The sequence below is a fragment of the Lepidothrix coronata genome, unplaced genomic scaffold (assembly GCF_001604755.1).
Source record: "Lepidothrix coronata isolate B3197 unplaced genomic scaffold, Lepidothrix_coronata-1.0 Scaffold82, whole genome shotgun sequence".
Lineage (NCBI taxonomy): Eukaryota > Metazoa > Chordata > Aves > Passeriformes > Pipridae > Lepidothrix > Lepidothrix coronata.
Genome location: NW_016690262.1, coordinates 3,305,092 through 3,321,098, shown reverse-complemented (window position 1 = coordinate 3,321,098; position 16,007 = coordinate 3,305,092). Strand labels below are relative to the sequence as shown.

The 16,007-nt window shown below is 40.0% G+C and overlaps 1 protein-coding gene across 1 annotated transcript in view; it reads right to left on the bottom strand.

The window, feature by feature from the left end:
• Nucleotides 1–12,711, bottom strand: part of MGAT4D (MGAT4 family member D) — a 35,473-nt gene extending 22,762 nt beyond the window's left edge. Inside the window, exons 1-3 of the mRNA XM_017820345.1 lie at nucleotides 12,621–12,711; nucleotides 3,130–3,291; nucleotides 313–453 (exon numbers count right to left, since the gene is read on the bottom strand). Coding sequence (XP_017675834.1) covers nucleotides 313–453; nucleotides 3,130–3,291; nucleotides 12,621–12,711 — 394 coding nt within the window. The remainder of the gene's footprint in view (nucleotides 1–312; nucleotides 454–3,129; nucleotides 3,292–12,620) is intronic.
• Between the last annotated feature and the right edge of the window lie 3,296 nt (nucleotides 12,712–16,007).

Here is a 16,007-nt window from a genome sequence, read left to right as displayed (position 1 = left end):
ACTAATTTTGTGGGCGAAAAATGTCAGCTAGTGCATCTTAGCCATAAGAACATATGATTAAAACAAAAAATAATATTGTTTTTCAGTTATGACTGTTTTTCTTGATATTTGAAAAGCTTTTCAGAATACCCTGAGGTAAAGATTTTAAATAGGGATGAGTACTTTTGCAATCTCCATTAAAATTAATTCAGCTTGGCCACATTGTTAAGTTAAAGGAGAAAACCCACTCCAAACTTTTGAGTATGCTTCATTGCTAGAATTTAATATAAAACACAAACATACAGAAAATATAAGCCAAACCAAATTTCCCACCTCCTGTTCTCTGTTGCCCAAAAATAACATTTGGGAAAATTCCATCTTCATATTCTCGAAGGTGAGGTAGATAGTAGTGCATGTTTGTGAGATGCATGGGGAGTTTTCTTGCGAGGTTTAATATTTTCAACTTCATATCATCTTAAAAAAAAAACAACAAATCCACAGATACAGATAAAATAAAAAGCCAGCAGTGAAGCCTTTTTTTTTTTTTCAACTGTTTTGCTCAACTGAGCACTGGCAGATTACCACAAGCAAGGTTATTAAATCAGAACTACTCCTCAGAAGCAATTATATGTCACTATATTAAACTGAGAATTGCCCAGCACAATTTCCTCCCACCCAGGTGATGCTGCAGAACTCCAAGCTTGAACATCCTGGGAACTGAGTTCACATTTTCCTACGATTAAACACTTGCAAGACTGAGCCACCTTACAACACAACAAGCAGTGATTTTAAAAGCAGCAGTAAAAAAAAACTGGTTTGGTTTTTTTAACATAGTTGTCAAGCAATTTTTTAAATGAAAAGAAACACAGATTCTGATAAATAACTTTCTTAATTACATAATAAACTTAAATGCTTTCCCTAAAATATAACACATGGTGGTTCTCAAGGCTCAAACAGAAGTTCTCAGGTTATAAAAAGTCCTATGGCAAAAAGAAGCCATATCCAGGCCTTTAGAAAGTATTCCAGAAACCAAAGACTGTAGTAGGTAAGAGAAATCTTTTTTCTTTACCTGTTTAAAATAAAGATGAAAGCAACAGAAGGTCTATTGACTTGGATGGAAAGTTACTTTTCCTAAAAAAAATTGCATCTAAGATAATTCCCAAACTTTACCACTTTTCAAAGTGATGTACAAGTCTCACAAACAACCATCATCAGCCTTATTCACTCAGCTTCGATCAACAAAGACAGAGCCTTACTGAATGGGAAATATTTTAAGTTTTTCAACTTCCAAGAAGTATTCCCACTGAAAATTAGGACTCAGAGATTCCCGGCCCTAGAAAAAACAGCTTATAAAAACCCCAAACAACCATATATATATATATATATGCATGTATGTGTGTGTGTGTGTGGTTATATGTATTTATAACACCCAGACATTTGTGTATGAAAGAGAGACCCACAACTCCTCCCACTCTGTTTTACCATTAAATATACAGGAGTTTTGCTACATAGAAACGTTGCCATTTTTGTTGTACAATAAAACTTGGCTGGAATGAGAAGCAGAAGGGCAAGTAAAAACAAAAGGAAAATTATTCAGTGATTTTAAGAAATTTCTGCTTTAAATCCTGTGAACTGACAGCTTTAATACTTTCTGATATTCAGCTGGCCCCAGTGTGAATTAAGAGGGAAGGGGAACTTGAGGTCTTCTCTACTGCTATTATGTCCTTTAGGCAATAACTGTATGTGGGGCTACCGGTGGCTGCCAACGTGGCTCTATTCTAAAGCTTGTAAGGCCACAATCCTGTCAACACTCAGCTGTTTGTTTATGCACATCTGAACAGTCCCACTGAATTAACATTGAATAAACAGACAAAAACTGGCAGGGAATAACAGGATAAGAAACAAATCTGACCATACAAAGAAGAAATGCACCTTGTTCCTTCTTCCCCTGTAAAAATCCTGGTTAATTCCCTATTTTAATCTGATTACCAGCCTACTGCACTCAATGAAAATAAGGATTTTTAGATGGCAGTTTTCAGTATCACCCAGACTCTGAAGTTGGGGTGTACTGTGAAATGCCTCCAGCACAGAGATGCCTATTCTAGTTTCCCTTCTCTCCCCAGGGAAGTAGGTCTTCTAGCAGGTCTTTCAATCTGAATTTGGGAGGAAGGCAGATCACGCACAACTACATCACTTATTTTAGGGGATGGGATCAAACTGTCAATCTATTGTATGCAACTACAGTGTGCATGTAGATGGAGATGTACAACAGCCTGTAAGGCAAGGTAACTAAGAAGTTAAACAATGGGAAGAAGCCGCATCACTAAACTTAATTGCATGTTGCTGTCCCTCAAAAAACTTCCCAAAAATCCCCAAAAGCCCCCCCCCAAAAAAAAGCCACAAAGAAAAGGGGCAGAGACATGCCCTACCCTCCTCCCCCCGATAAAAGTTTTAACTGGCAACGCTTACAAGCATTCACATTTTCCTTCTGATTACTAACTAACTGCTTGCAAGATGAATTCTAGCAGGGACACTCTTGGGCTGTATCTAGCCAGCAAGTCCTCATGGGGCTTCCCAACTCCTGGGTTCAGCAAACACGGATGTGATCTGCCTGCTGACATGAGACTGCACACCCACACAAGCACCTCGGTGCCCAGCCCTTCAAAAAGTCACTCCACCTGGAAAGTGTGGAACATCTGAGGAGGTGTACCTGCCTTCCAGGTCAGAACACAGTCCTCTTTTTATGAGGGTGTACTGGCACAGTAAAAGCTGGTAAAAATAGCTTATTCAGTGCTCTGTGGTTGGCAGCAAGAGAGGGATAAGGACTGTAAGAATCTTGATCAGCAATATAAACAGCTTTGCCACTATGACACCACTGCAGCCCAGTGTGCCCCCTTTTATTTATCTCCTTATTTGATCACTTACTTACCAATCATAAAATCCTGTTTAAAACGCACTTAGGTAACACAAATTTGTGAGATTTGCAGAGGCATTTCAAACAGGAATTACTCCCCCAGCCTTCCCTTCAAAAGTAGAACCCTCTACTCAATGCTAATATAATCAAAGCAATGATTTTTCTCCCCGCACCAGTTATAAACATGAGCACACAAAACTGAACTGTTAACACAGTACATTTTTATACATACAGACCTGTAAGATTCGCTGTCAAGTTTGCTCTTGTTGCAACTATACGTCTAATTTCATCGAGGGCACTGCTCAGTTCGTGTGATCTTCTTTTATTTTCCTTTTCAGCATACAATAGTCTTTGCCGAAGTTGCAGAAATTGGCTTTCATACGTGTCTAAGTCATTTCCTGCAGTGAGAACATAATTTCTTTTCAAAGAGGTAATTTATATGATGGACTAAAGCTAAAGAATAGGAGACAGTCCAGAAGATGACAGCACCAGAAGGGTATAAACAATAATAAATTTTATTCATGTGAAGAAGTCTGGAAGAGTGTTAAGAAGGCACAGTTTAGGGAGCACAGCTGGGTAAAGGCTTTCAGTGAAGACAAAACCAAAAATAAGAAATCCACAATAAGAAAAAAGTCAGTGCAAATCTGTGAGTTGCAGGGGAAGGTGCTATCTGGTAAGGCAAACAATGTTTTTCACCAAGCTACAAGTCTTGATGACCCTTTTCACATTGGAAAGTATAATTATGTAACAGCTTGTGTTTTTTACCAACCACTATTATGACCAAAATGTAGGTATTTAGTCTTCATCTATGACTCAAAAAGTGTCTGGAGTGTATTAACAGCTATTAGTAAAGATAGTTACTCGAACTCCTGGATATATTTAATCAGATAATAATTGAAACTGTGCTCAGGCACGAAGGACACCTTCATAATATAGAGCCCACCTTTGATTAAATACTCTACAATTACATCAACATTAGAAACACTGTACTCGGTCACACTTATCACACACCTCTGCCGTTCTGCACAGTATTCTAGGATAATATCAGTGTTCTGTTTAAAGAAGATCCACTTTCCTAAGAATGAGGTGATGTCAGAACTTCTCAGTTATCACAGATGGTATACGAGATTCATATCTGTTGGAGCATTCACTGCCTCATTGTCATATGAACAAAGACTGTTAGACTTATTAAAACTAATACAAAGCAGCACTCCAATAATGTCACCCACTTTGCAACAGAGAGTAAAGAAAGTAGAAGGGGAATCCTGATTCATTTAAAAGTGTTTTGTAATGTTGCTTCTTTTAATTGTTTGCTTTGATATTTTTTTTTTAGTTAAATGCTGTTATTTAGACACTTCTCCCATTCTGTTTGTGGACTGTGCTGAGTCCCATCCTGTGGCAGGCCTCATTTTCTAGGACCCACCATTGTCTCTCTGGAAAAGTGAATTCCTGGGAATTCTAGCCTGTAAAAGAGACTAAGATCATAATGGACAGGTAATACAAATTTGTGAGGATTTGCAGAGGCATTTCAAACAGAATTAGTTTGCGTTTTGGATAAGCAGGGGCTTTTATTTGCAGTAAACACAAGTTCCTAATTTAATAATTAAATTTATGATTTGAAGACACTGAAGTTTAAAACATCTAGGAAGAAAGTAGTTAAAAAAAAAGAAGTAAACGTATGATCTGTATTATTGTTATTGGCCTCTCTAAAATCTTAAAAGTAGGTTTAGTAAAATGCTCATAAAATGAATGCTTCCTAAAATTTTCTGACACTCTTAAAAATGTTTTGACTTGCAAGACAGGCATTCATATCTATGAGTATTCTGTACTAGGCAGCTGTGAACATAAATTTATCATTGCTGAAGGAAGGGGGAAACTGGATTATTTCAGCTGCATGCAACAAGGAAGTTCTACTTTACTGAGGTAGGCTTCCCCAAAAAAATCAGTGAATAAATTAAAAATAAAAAATGGAAGGTCAAAACAGATTCGGCGCCTATCTTTAAACAACTTAAAATAGATTAAAATAGATTTCCAACAGAAATCTCTCATGAGGCATCAGACTACAGAGCTAGAATCCCAGAGAAGCTAAATTATTGGAAGACCTAAGAAAGAGCCTATTCATCAACTACCATATAGGAATGCACTTTCTTATTTATGCTTTTCTTTGGTAGCTCTGTTTCCAATGCCATAACCCAAATCCAACCTTTAGTTTTTTTTCTTTAGAACATATACGAATAAAATGAAAACAGGTTTAAGCTGATTTAGGTGACTGATAGATATTCATTATACTGTTTTCACAGCAAGAAAGTGATTCCAGATAGAACATCAGCACATATAAACATAGTGGAGATTTATCTTCCAATTTCAAGCCTAATTCCAAGGTGTAAACTAGATATAGTAATGAATGTGCATTTTTCTTTACTTTCCAATTGCCTTTATTAGGAGTTACCTAATAAAAGCAGCAATAAAAAGTGGAGGCTTAACTTGCAGTAAAGTTCCACGTGCTCCTGGGAAGATGCAAACAACAAAGAGCAAGCCCACAATCTTAAGATAAATACATGGTATCACAGGACACAACTTACTGCTTCTGAAAATGGAGTCGATCATTTGGTAGTGGAGGTGCTTTATAACTAAATGTTGGAAAGTGTTGTTCCACTGACATTTCCAGTGCTGTAATAGCATAAGATTTTGTCACACCAAGTTAAAATTCCCCTCAGTACAACTGCATTGTAGAAGGAATCAGTAAAGAAATTGCAGATGAATTATAACATCATAGTCAGCCTCTTCACAATTCTTTCAGCTACGCAGTGTCAGTGTGACTCAAAACCACAGGTATCACTGCTATGCTGACATTTTGGCAAGCACCAAGCAATTATAGTTTTATTTGCTTTACTTACAGGTGAGCCTACCAAAATATCATAGATGCCTCTGGCAAATAAAAGGTCAATACTCAACTATCACTCAGCACGTCCAGAGAAGATGGTATTTGTAAATCAGCCTCACCTATTTCTTCAGGCCAGAACATTACACTTTTAAGTCTTTTAGAACTGAAGCCTCTGTTCAGTTAGGAGAACAAGACTTATAGTCACTTATCTCACTTGATTTTGATAGATGAGGAAGCAAGAGTTTGACAAAAGCAACATAATATTCACTCACCCTTAGCAAAGGATGAATTTATTATAAAAGTATGTAGTTTGAAATAGAACACTAAATGGTCTAAGTGTTATTAGAGCACATGTAAATGAGCAATACTATTACTAAACCCTTGGCAAAAAATGTGTGTTTGGAAAGCAGTATGAAGCTAAATACTCCAAATATTTGAACAGTCATTAGGTTTAAATGAAGTGTGTGTGTAAAATGTTGCTCCTTTCTACACAGAACTAAAACAGCTGCTTGCAATAGATTGCTTAGAAAGAAAAATGGTGTTTTTACAAACATGGCTCTCTGACAGGGAGGGCCAGGGAGAAGCAGCTTTGGACATATCACGAAACACTCTGTGCTCAGCAATAGCCTAATGTGGCAATGCTTTGTCTACCAATGGTTCTATCAGCAACAAGGAACGCCAGAATAAAAGCAGAAAACAGCAAGATGAGGTCCTATGGCAAAAATACGAAAAGAAAATGAAGGTAAAGACTTCATGAGCTACTAGCCATGGGAAGAAAAAAGGACCCAGCCAGCAACCAAACACAGTGATAGCACTCAAAGCTTTTGCAATGAATTTTTAGCTCTACTGTAGCATTTCCTCCGACTGTTAACTACACATTTTCATGTATTCTTATGGCTACTGTAATGCTCAGCTAGCAACACTTAAAATGGTTTTCACTGCAATCTTGTGTCATCTCCTAATGCATACATATATATACTTTCTGCACTGGAAATTGAAACTGTTTAGAAACAGTACTAATCTCTAAAGCAAATACTCATTCTAAAAGCTGACTGATTATTTCTCTTCGCTCCACACGCACACACTTCCTCTATTATCATAAGTGCTTAGAGTTTCATTGATTATTTTTGGCAATATCTAAGAGCTGTGGAACAATTCATAACTATCTCTTCTTAGCATTCAAAGAGAAAAGAAAATAAAAAGAAAATTGGGAGTGGCATAAAGGAGGGAAGAAAGCACTCTAAAACCTAGCAGGGAGTCTTGTTCCTATTTTTTGATTACACGCTACACTGTTTATTGTACTTAAAGACTCCTTCTTTTAGTAAATGAATTTTGGTTAATGGCCTCAAAAGAAAATTATATAAGCACACTAACTGCAAAAGTTCTTGTCATACTCCATGCTTGGACCCACTGCTCACTGTTCAGGCTAATGAAGCATATTAAACCACTGAGATTTAATTGCACTAATAATAGCAGTTTCTTATCTCCCCGTAACTGATCTAAAATGGATCTTTATGAGTCTTGTTACATGCTTTGCAAGCCCAGGTTTTCTTCTCTCAGAGTAAGGAAGGAAAAGAAATTGCCCAAACAATGCCTCTGTCTTGGGTCAGAACAGCCAGTTCTTACGCAAACACTTAAATTCAACAATGTGCATTATCTTTAAATATTTTCTTTATAGCCTTACAGCACAGTACTATTTGTATCTTCCAAGACGTCAGAGACAGCCAAGAAAAACTACCATAAAGTCAGAAGCTGCTTCACCTACACCAGGTACGTTCACCTGTTACATTTAATGTCCAGTGACATCAAAGAAAAGCACTGTGTCAGCAATTTGGGGCTAGGGGTGGGAGTTAAGGTTCCTCTGTGCCCATAAAGGGCATACTAGGAACAGAATCAGGATGCTTTCCAGTATTAAAACAAACACACACCTTACAAAGTTAAAGGCAGACCAAAGTTAATAACTGAATTTTGAAAAAACGTACAATTATCTAATGAACACAGACTATCTATTGGGTTTGGCATAGAATAATTTTTACTGAACCATTTACATGCTGTATCTAATTTAAAGTAGCTTAGCAGCAAGCAAACTTCTTTCAAAGAAAATGCAACTTAAGCTCTAATAATATTTTCCTAGATGTTGGCAAAAAACCCTCATTTGAGGTCCAGGTCTTTTACTACATTAGAATATAGTGAAAAGTGATCATAAAACATTCAGTCAGAACTCTGCAAAGAAACTGAGTAAGCAATTGACGGACTGGAAAAACTCTTCCTTTATCACCCCGTGCATTTCAGCCACATCCTGACTGCATGCTGGGGCAAAACCTGGATGTGCAATAACCTCTGTATGCTCTCAGTGCCACTGGAAGGAAATGTACACATAAAAGGAAGATGTAGCCTACCAGTCAGCTGGGACAAGTGGAAAAAATAGTGGTTAAACGCAGCCTAGCAGTCCCGGAGAAGGCAGGAAAATTGGCTTCTGCACACAAATCTGGATAAGTTATACTGGCTGAAATGAGAACGGTGTAATTCAAGACTCCTTATCAAATCTGTCAATATGCCCCTATTTAATTGAAGATTTGAGCCAGAGTGTGCCAGTTGGGTCTGGACAGGAAACCTGCAAAGAGGTCCATCACAAATGACCTGCACGTGGCTGCACAGCAGGGGCTGGCCAGGTGAAACAAAGCATCACACCATGGGCAGAGGATTACTGGAAACAAATGTGCAATCCGCTGTTTGGGCTAGCACATGCATTACTGTATTTCAACTGAAAAAAGAACTACTTTTATCAGAAATACCTCTTTAATATTTTGTACACCTTCCCCTAATTAAAGGGTTTGTGAAGCAAAGAAAAAATGTAAACATTAAACAATTTGATAATCCTTAAATATACTTCTGTGAATGCAATCACGTATGAACAGCTTCTCTCTTGTTCGCCCTGTCTCAAAGGAATAACTAAAGAAATTCAGGTTTCACAGTGTTTGACTCAACATGTATATATTAACATGCCTAGGTTCTTGTGATATTGCATTTCAGCATCACTTTTTCCTAAATTCCAGTCAAAGCTTACTTTTAATTTACTTGGATAAATTATCCCACAAGTTCAGGTGAAGAGGGCAGCAACATCTTACAAGTCAACTCAAAGAGATCTAATTTTGTAACCTTTGACAGCAACACAAAGACTCACCGCCATGAGAGATGATATGATTTACCTCATCGCTGAGACTTACAAAAACTTCACTGTTATTCAGCACAGACACCAAAGTTTCTTTGTAATCAGGAATACTGTTTTCTCTGAAGAAATTTTATGTAAGTTCACAATGAGTTTATAATGTATTTTTGCCTTCTCCTTTGCTGTTTTTCATGAGGGGGAAAAATTCCCTACCTCCTTACACTTAGACTTTAAATGGATTAATATTTACATGGAAAACACTACTATATTGTGAGTTCTATACTACTCATAACTACAAATCTATATGAAGAGTGTTTCTATGACAGCAAATAATTTTTGATCAGGTGAATTAGCAAGTGGATTGTAACTCAGTTTCACAACAAGTAGAAACATCTGCATCATCCTAACAACAGCCCTTTCTGTCCTCAGATAGAAACTGTTTGCCTCAGACAGGTTTTGCCTGGGGCCTGGGGAGGGACCAAAAAGCTCATAGCAAAACCATGCAGGACATGAAACAGGTATTGCTGCAGCAGTCCAGCTGATTACTCTCTAATAGCAGCCTGTGTTGGCAAGCTCTCTAGAGGATGCTGAAGGAATCACCCCACAACTTTAGACACAGTATTAGGGTTTGCTGAAGATTTGGTCATTGCCCCCATAATTACTTTTATCTCCTTTTTCTTTTCCCGGCCACAAAAATATGAGCATTTTTAATGTGAAATCTCTGCTTATATTTATAAAGCAATGGAAAAAGTGACTACAAAAACATCTTTGTAAGGATAAAATAAATACCATAATATCCACAATAGCTGAAGTCTAATGACATTGGTACATTCTGATTTTTCATTTTTAAGTGAATAGGTGAGGCAGGAGCATCTTTCCTACTATGCCAGTTTGAGCTACTCATACTTGAGTTCAGTCTCACAACTCCAAGTCAATGCTCAGGCTGCACATAATAGTCAGAAGCAGCACCAAACAGCCAATTATTTACTGGTGTCATTGACAGCAAACACATTTCAACTCAAATCTCTCAAACTACCTTTAGTATAAGGTGTTTCAAGGTCATTGGCATTAGCTATTGATTTTTTATTTGCACAGAATTCAGGAGAGAGCTAATATCTGACTTAACACTTTAAACTAAAAGGGCTGAAAGGCTCTGAGACTGCGGACAAACTGAGCAACATTTTACAAGGCTTTTATGTACTTTTTATTCTATGGAAGTACCCAAAACCACTAGCCTTGAGCTAGGCTGTCCTATCCTAGTTGTACAACAAAGATTATTTGCTGCCCCAACGTCACTACAATCCAAGAAACCACTAACTAGATAAAAACCTGAGGGAATACTACAGACTGCTTAGTGTGATAGACTGTAGTAAAAAATCAAGAGCAGCCAAAACATGTCAATGGGCAAAGCAGAGAAGGAAACCGAAGTAAGAGGAGATTTAACAAATGTGTGGAAGAAAATGAGCCAGAAAACAACATTTGACAAATGAGTGAAAGAGCTGGGAGCTGTTGTGCAGCACTTGACCACCCATTAACAGGTGGGCTAAGTGAAAAGGGTATTAGAAAAGAAAACACACATCGCAGTTTGAGATGCACCAAAAGTGGGAATTGCTGTAGTGCTCTAAGCCTGTCAATGGAGAGCAAGTTCAGCAGTGCAGAAGGGAAGAACAGAAGTTTAACAGCGTCTAAGCAGAGGTATCTGCCTGTTTTCAGAGCAAAGATTAATTTCAAACCATGTTCTTAAACAAATACCCTGTGACAACAACAGAACATTAGCTGGTTTGCTCCCAGTGCTTCTCTCTCTGTGGAAAAAGGTAACAACATATGGCTGGCTGTTCTTGGGGTTTTCCAGATAGTTAGAAGGCTTCAATCTTCTAACGTCGCTTGGGAACAAAGTGTTTATTTCAGTGAAATAAAGATAATACAAAGTCATTCACCACATGCTGTTACCTCCTCCTTTAGTTACTAATATTAACTATTTATTTACACATCTGTGAGATTTACCAAGCTTGAGAGAACATGTATCTGAACACTACATATTTATATTTGTAATAGTTAAAAGTTTGCTAAGAAAACAGGTGCTGATAATAATAGTAATTAGGAAAATTACACCATCTGAGAGGAATTAGTTACTCAGTTTACTGTGGAGGAGGAGGCAACTGTAGAAAGAGAAAAGGCACAACACATATACACCACAACACATATTATCACTCTTCCCCAAAACAAACAAACAAACAAACCCCTAAACAAACTAACTAACCAAAGCAAGACAACCCAGCATGGAATGCCATCAGAGAAAGGCCAAAAAGAAAGTGAAATGAAAATGTAGTGTCAGTTATGAGGAGTCACAAAACACGAGTCACAAAACAACACGAGAGTGACTGCAGGTTGGACAAATGCTTTCCTTCTGACATCTGGATCTTAGTTTCTTAAGACACACCCTTTTACTCCATTTCTCCTCCACTCCTAGCAAGATTGCCACTGAGAAAAACATGAAGTGTTGTAAGATAAACAATCATATAGTTCACACGAAATGCTAAAAGGCAGGAGGACCAGCACTGCCTCAACTCTATTCAATATGCCATCATGGGGCTGAGTTCTCTACTCCCATTTCTATTTGTTACAGGAACAACTAATATAAACAAATTAACAGCTAGCTGGAGTTCTGTGTTCCCCCAGGAATTACTAATTGGTTTATTCTAGTTCTTCTGCATCTGTAAAACCAGATGTATTGTAAAGGTGTATACAGGAAGCTCTTAAAGACCCATTCTCTCTCTCTCACCCCAAACCAGCCACCCCCTCACCCATAACAATTCATGTCTACAGGTCTTAGAGGTACTTTTTGGAGAGACTTTCTCATTTATTTTTGGAAAGTACTATCGGTTTTATCTTCCCTATGTTAGCTTGGAGAATCTGAGACATGGCTTTTGGTAGATCTATCTGGCACGTGCCACCTACATAACCTATTAAAAAGACATTGTGTCATTTCAAAGTTTATTTTTAAAGTATAAAAATTCGGGTAGTTTTCTCTGGAACGTTGCATTCTGGAATGCTGGAAACACACACGTGGAAAAGCGACTGTACGTGAGGCAAAAAAGCAACTGCAGAGTGGATAATGCTACTTTACTCTCCATAATTAAAATCAAAAACATTTAAAAAGCAACAGCTACAGCAATCACCTTTGGACTTTTCTTCCCGTCTTAACACAAGACGCTTGCTAGGAAAAGAGTTAGAAAAAAAAAAGGAAAAAAAAAGTTTAAAAAGTTAAAAGGAAACTTTTATTGTCTCCTAAATTTAGGGGTTTATTTTTAACAGGACGCGTGTGACTACTCAAGGATCCAACCCTGTAAGCTGTTACGCAGGTTCGCACCTGGGTGCAGGTAAGCCGTGACCCGGGGGAACAGCCGAGACACGCGGCCAAGCCCCGGGGCCACGGCCGCTGCCCGGGCAGCCGAGCTGAGCAGGGATGAGGGAATGATGCTCCCCCTCCTTCCCTCCACGGGGTGCCGAGCCCCGGGGGTGGATGGGGCGACTCGACGCCTCGCACGCCGCGACCTCCCGCCCGCGGCACCGGCGCACCGAGGGAGAGGCGCCAGCGCCGCTGCCCCCGAGAGCGGGGCAGCAGCAGGTGCCGCCGCGCCGCCCTCCCTCCGCTCCCCGGCTCTCCCTCTCACCTCGGCTGCCCTGCCACGCCGCGAACCACAGCAGGGGGAAGGTGGCGCCGAGGCACAGCCCCGCCAGGAGCTGCCCGTGCCGCAGCCGCATCTCCCGGCGGGCACTGCCCCGCACGCCCTTCGCCCCGCAGCCGCATCTCCCGGCGGGCGCGGCGCTGCCCCTCGCGCCCTTCGCCCCGCCGCCTCCGCCCGGGCAACGCGGGGACGGGCGTGTTCGCCCCGCCCTGCGCCGGGGTCCCGGCCGTGCCCTGCCCCGCTGACCCGCCGGGCGGGGCCGCAGTGCCCTCCCGCTTCGCATCGGTGTCCCCCGGGGAGCGGGGGCCCGTCGGGAGGGACGCGAGGTGCAGCGGGGACGCCCGCTCCTCCCGCCGCCGGGCTTTCCCGCTGGAGACACCGGCCTCGTGAACCCCAATTCCCGCTGCAAAACCCTCCGCTGACATCAGCCCTCCCGCTGCTCGGACCCACACTAAAAAACCTCTCGACTGCGCCTGCGTTTCCACCGCAGAAACACCTCGGACCAGCACTTCGGCAGGTGCTGTTTAACCCAAGTCGCAACACCGTCGTGGTTATCAGTATTTTGCTCATTGAAAGCCAATGGGCCATTTGCTTGCATGTTGCTTATAAGATCGTATCAGGGAGCCGAACTGCAGTGTAGAATTAATACACGCACTTAGCACAGTCTCAGAATCAGGTAAACAACCAAAGCTTTTCAGTTCACCTTTAAAGAAAAAGCGGGGCAAGCAGCTGCAAAATGTAACCTGATGGTAGTCTGATCTATGCTGGTAAAGATATTTTACTTCAGCCATCGTACCTTGCTTCCCCCATGTTGTGCCTTTCTATTATGGCAGGCACACCTCTTTTCCTTTTTAGGTCTTCAGCAGTCCATAAGCAAAGAAAAAATTAGTCTCTGTTTATAATACACCCTCTATAATACAGTTCACGAAGAGAAGGGATAGCTTATTTACCAAGATTCCTGGAACCTCTTACAGGAACACAGTTCTAGTAGAACTACGTATGTTTTATAAGAAAAAGTGCTCCTCCTTCTTATACCTGATTAGCAGGTATTTGGTGGCTCTTGCTTTGACATGTTCTCTCCCTGCTCACAAATCTACCCTCCACTGATGAAATCTACCCACCCGTGATGAAGAAAATACGATTTCTTGTTCTCTGATGCAAACACCTAAAGGACAACTTCAGAAATCAGGCTGGACTTGGCTATCTGACAAAAGCAGGAAGCTGTTTGCTATCTAATCTGCTACCTACTTCCTTAATGTATTATTAACATATATAATTCATTACCTTATTTACCCAAAGGATATAGTATTTTATATAATTTGGTTTTGAAAAATATGCTTGTATTATTAATACAGTATCTCTTCCCTCATTTTCTCTAGTTGCTTACTTAACAACTTCATCTCATTTTATACCACACTCCAAAATCATAGTGGTGTGTAAAGAAATCCCAAACCCTACAACACTGGTGTCCTGACAGACGTGCTGGAGTCCTAATGTCAATGCTGCCTTTATGTGCCACTCTTTATACCACCAGCAGTAATAACTATGTCTTTTTTTGAAACTTAATTTTAGACCCCCAAAACTGTATATTGCTTCTCTGGCAAGCTTAGTGTGACCTTCCTGTGTTTGAATTACGACATGGATGGGTTTACTCCTCTGTTTACTAATTACTTTGACTTATAAGTGTTTATTATTCATTAATAATGCAGGAGACTGCTAGTAGCCTGCATCAGTATACAAATGGTGAACTAAAAATCTGAGTATTGCTCCATAAATCACCACGAAGTCTCAAGTTAGACCTCACTATTCCTGGCCTGTACTCATTTGTTCTAAGCTTCTCTCTACATTCCGTTTCTGGCTGTATCTTTTAAACTTTTACTGAGGAACCTTCTTTCAGCTACACTTTGAATATGCATTTATAATTGTTCATATTAACCAATGCAATCATGACTCAAACCTCTTCTCCAATTTCATTTTCATCATCATTTCCCTCTCCCAGATAAAAAACTAAATGCTCAAGGCACTAATTTTGATTAGGAGGATCAAGGTAGATTTTGAGACATTTGCAGTAAAATAGAGATTTAGAACTAAGAGGAACAAATGAATATTAAATATGTCCCAAGTAATGAATAAAATGCCTTTTAATTGACTGGTTGGTGTTCTGTTACAAAGCCAAAGGGAACATGTAAAGCATGTAGTGAAGCAGGAGCGCCGCTGAAGATAAGAATAACAGAAATCTAAACCACACTTAACTTTAGCTTATTTTCAGAGCCAGTAAGAAAAAAAAAAAGCAAAAACTATACTTCTAGAAACTAATAAACATACACACTGTAGAGGGAATGTCTGTGGAGACTGTCACTGACTGCATTAGAGGTGATTTATTAAGGCTGACTCCAGAGCAGACACAGTTAATCAGCCCTGCTGAGTTGTGGTGATCATTTACTTAATGCTGACTTCATAGACTAGCTCATTAACTTACAATGAGGTAGTGCATTAAGTGTTCCTCAAAAAAAAAAAAAAAAATCAAAAAACCTGATGACTGAAAGTGTCATGAGCTTGCACTGCATTGGGACCTACTTGCAAACAGGCTCCCTTATTTGCTTCATGCTTTCCTAATATCTCTCTCTCGGTGCTCTCTTCATATGTTATTTCACATGCTCAAGAACTGTGTACAACTGGAATAAGATCCGTTGGGGTTTTGGGGCAGTGTTAAATGATTCAGTGGGGCCTCTGGTGATCTAGTGGTTAGGGTGCAGGACTCTCACCGCTGCGACCTGGGTTCGATTCCCAGCCCCCCGGGCAGATGGAGCTCGTCAGCCCTGTAAGGCAATCCATCTAAGAGAAGGTCACTCTAAACAAACCTACGTTCTGAGGACCTCACTGCCACTGTCCAAGCTTGCTCAGCCCCGGCAGATGAACCTCAGGATTAAAGGGTGGGCTCAGTTCAGCGCAAGCTGTGTCTCACCTAAAAAATCCACTGCGCAGGCTCGAAGGGTTAATGACCTTTCCCAAATCTTCGCTCGCGAAGACTGGCCAGACTTTGTATATTTTTGGCAGACTGATCATCTTCAAAAATACCCTTTAGAAGAACACATTGCTGAGTGACCTCTAATACTTAACACTAAGCAAGTGATTCAGTAGACTAGTTCCATCGAGGTGCTTTACCTGCAAGAGAGGGTTTCTAGGCTTGTCCTTGTGCTTAGTAACTGAATGTCTTTTCTTGCTCAGATGATTGTTTCACGTTTTTGATACCATTCTCACAAATCTATATGTAAGCAAGAGTAGAGATATGAAACATTAAAATCAATATTTGACCACCAAGCAATGGGTTATTTTGAATGTGGGTTGCAGCTGTCCTTCATCTACAAGGGT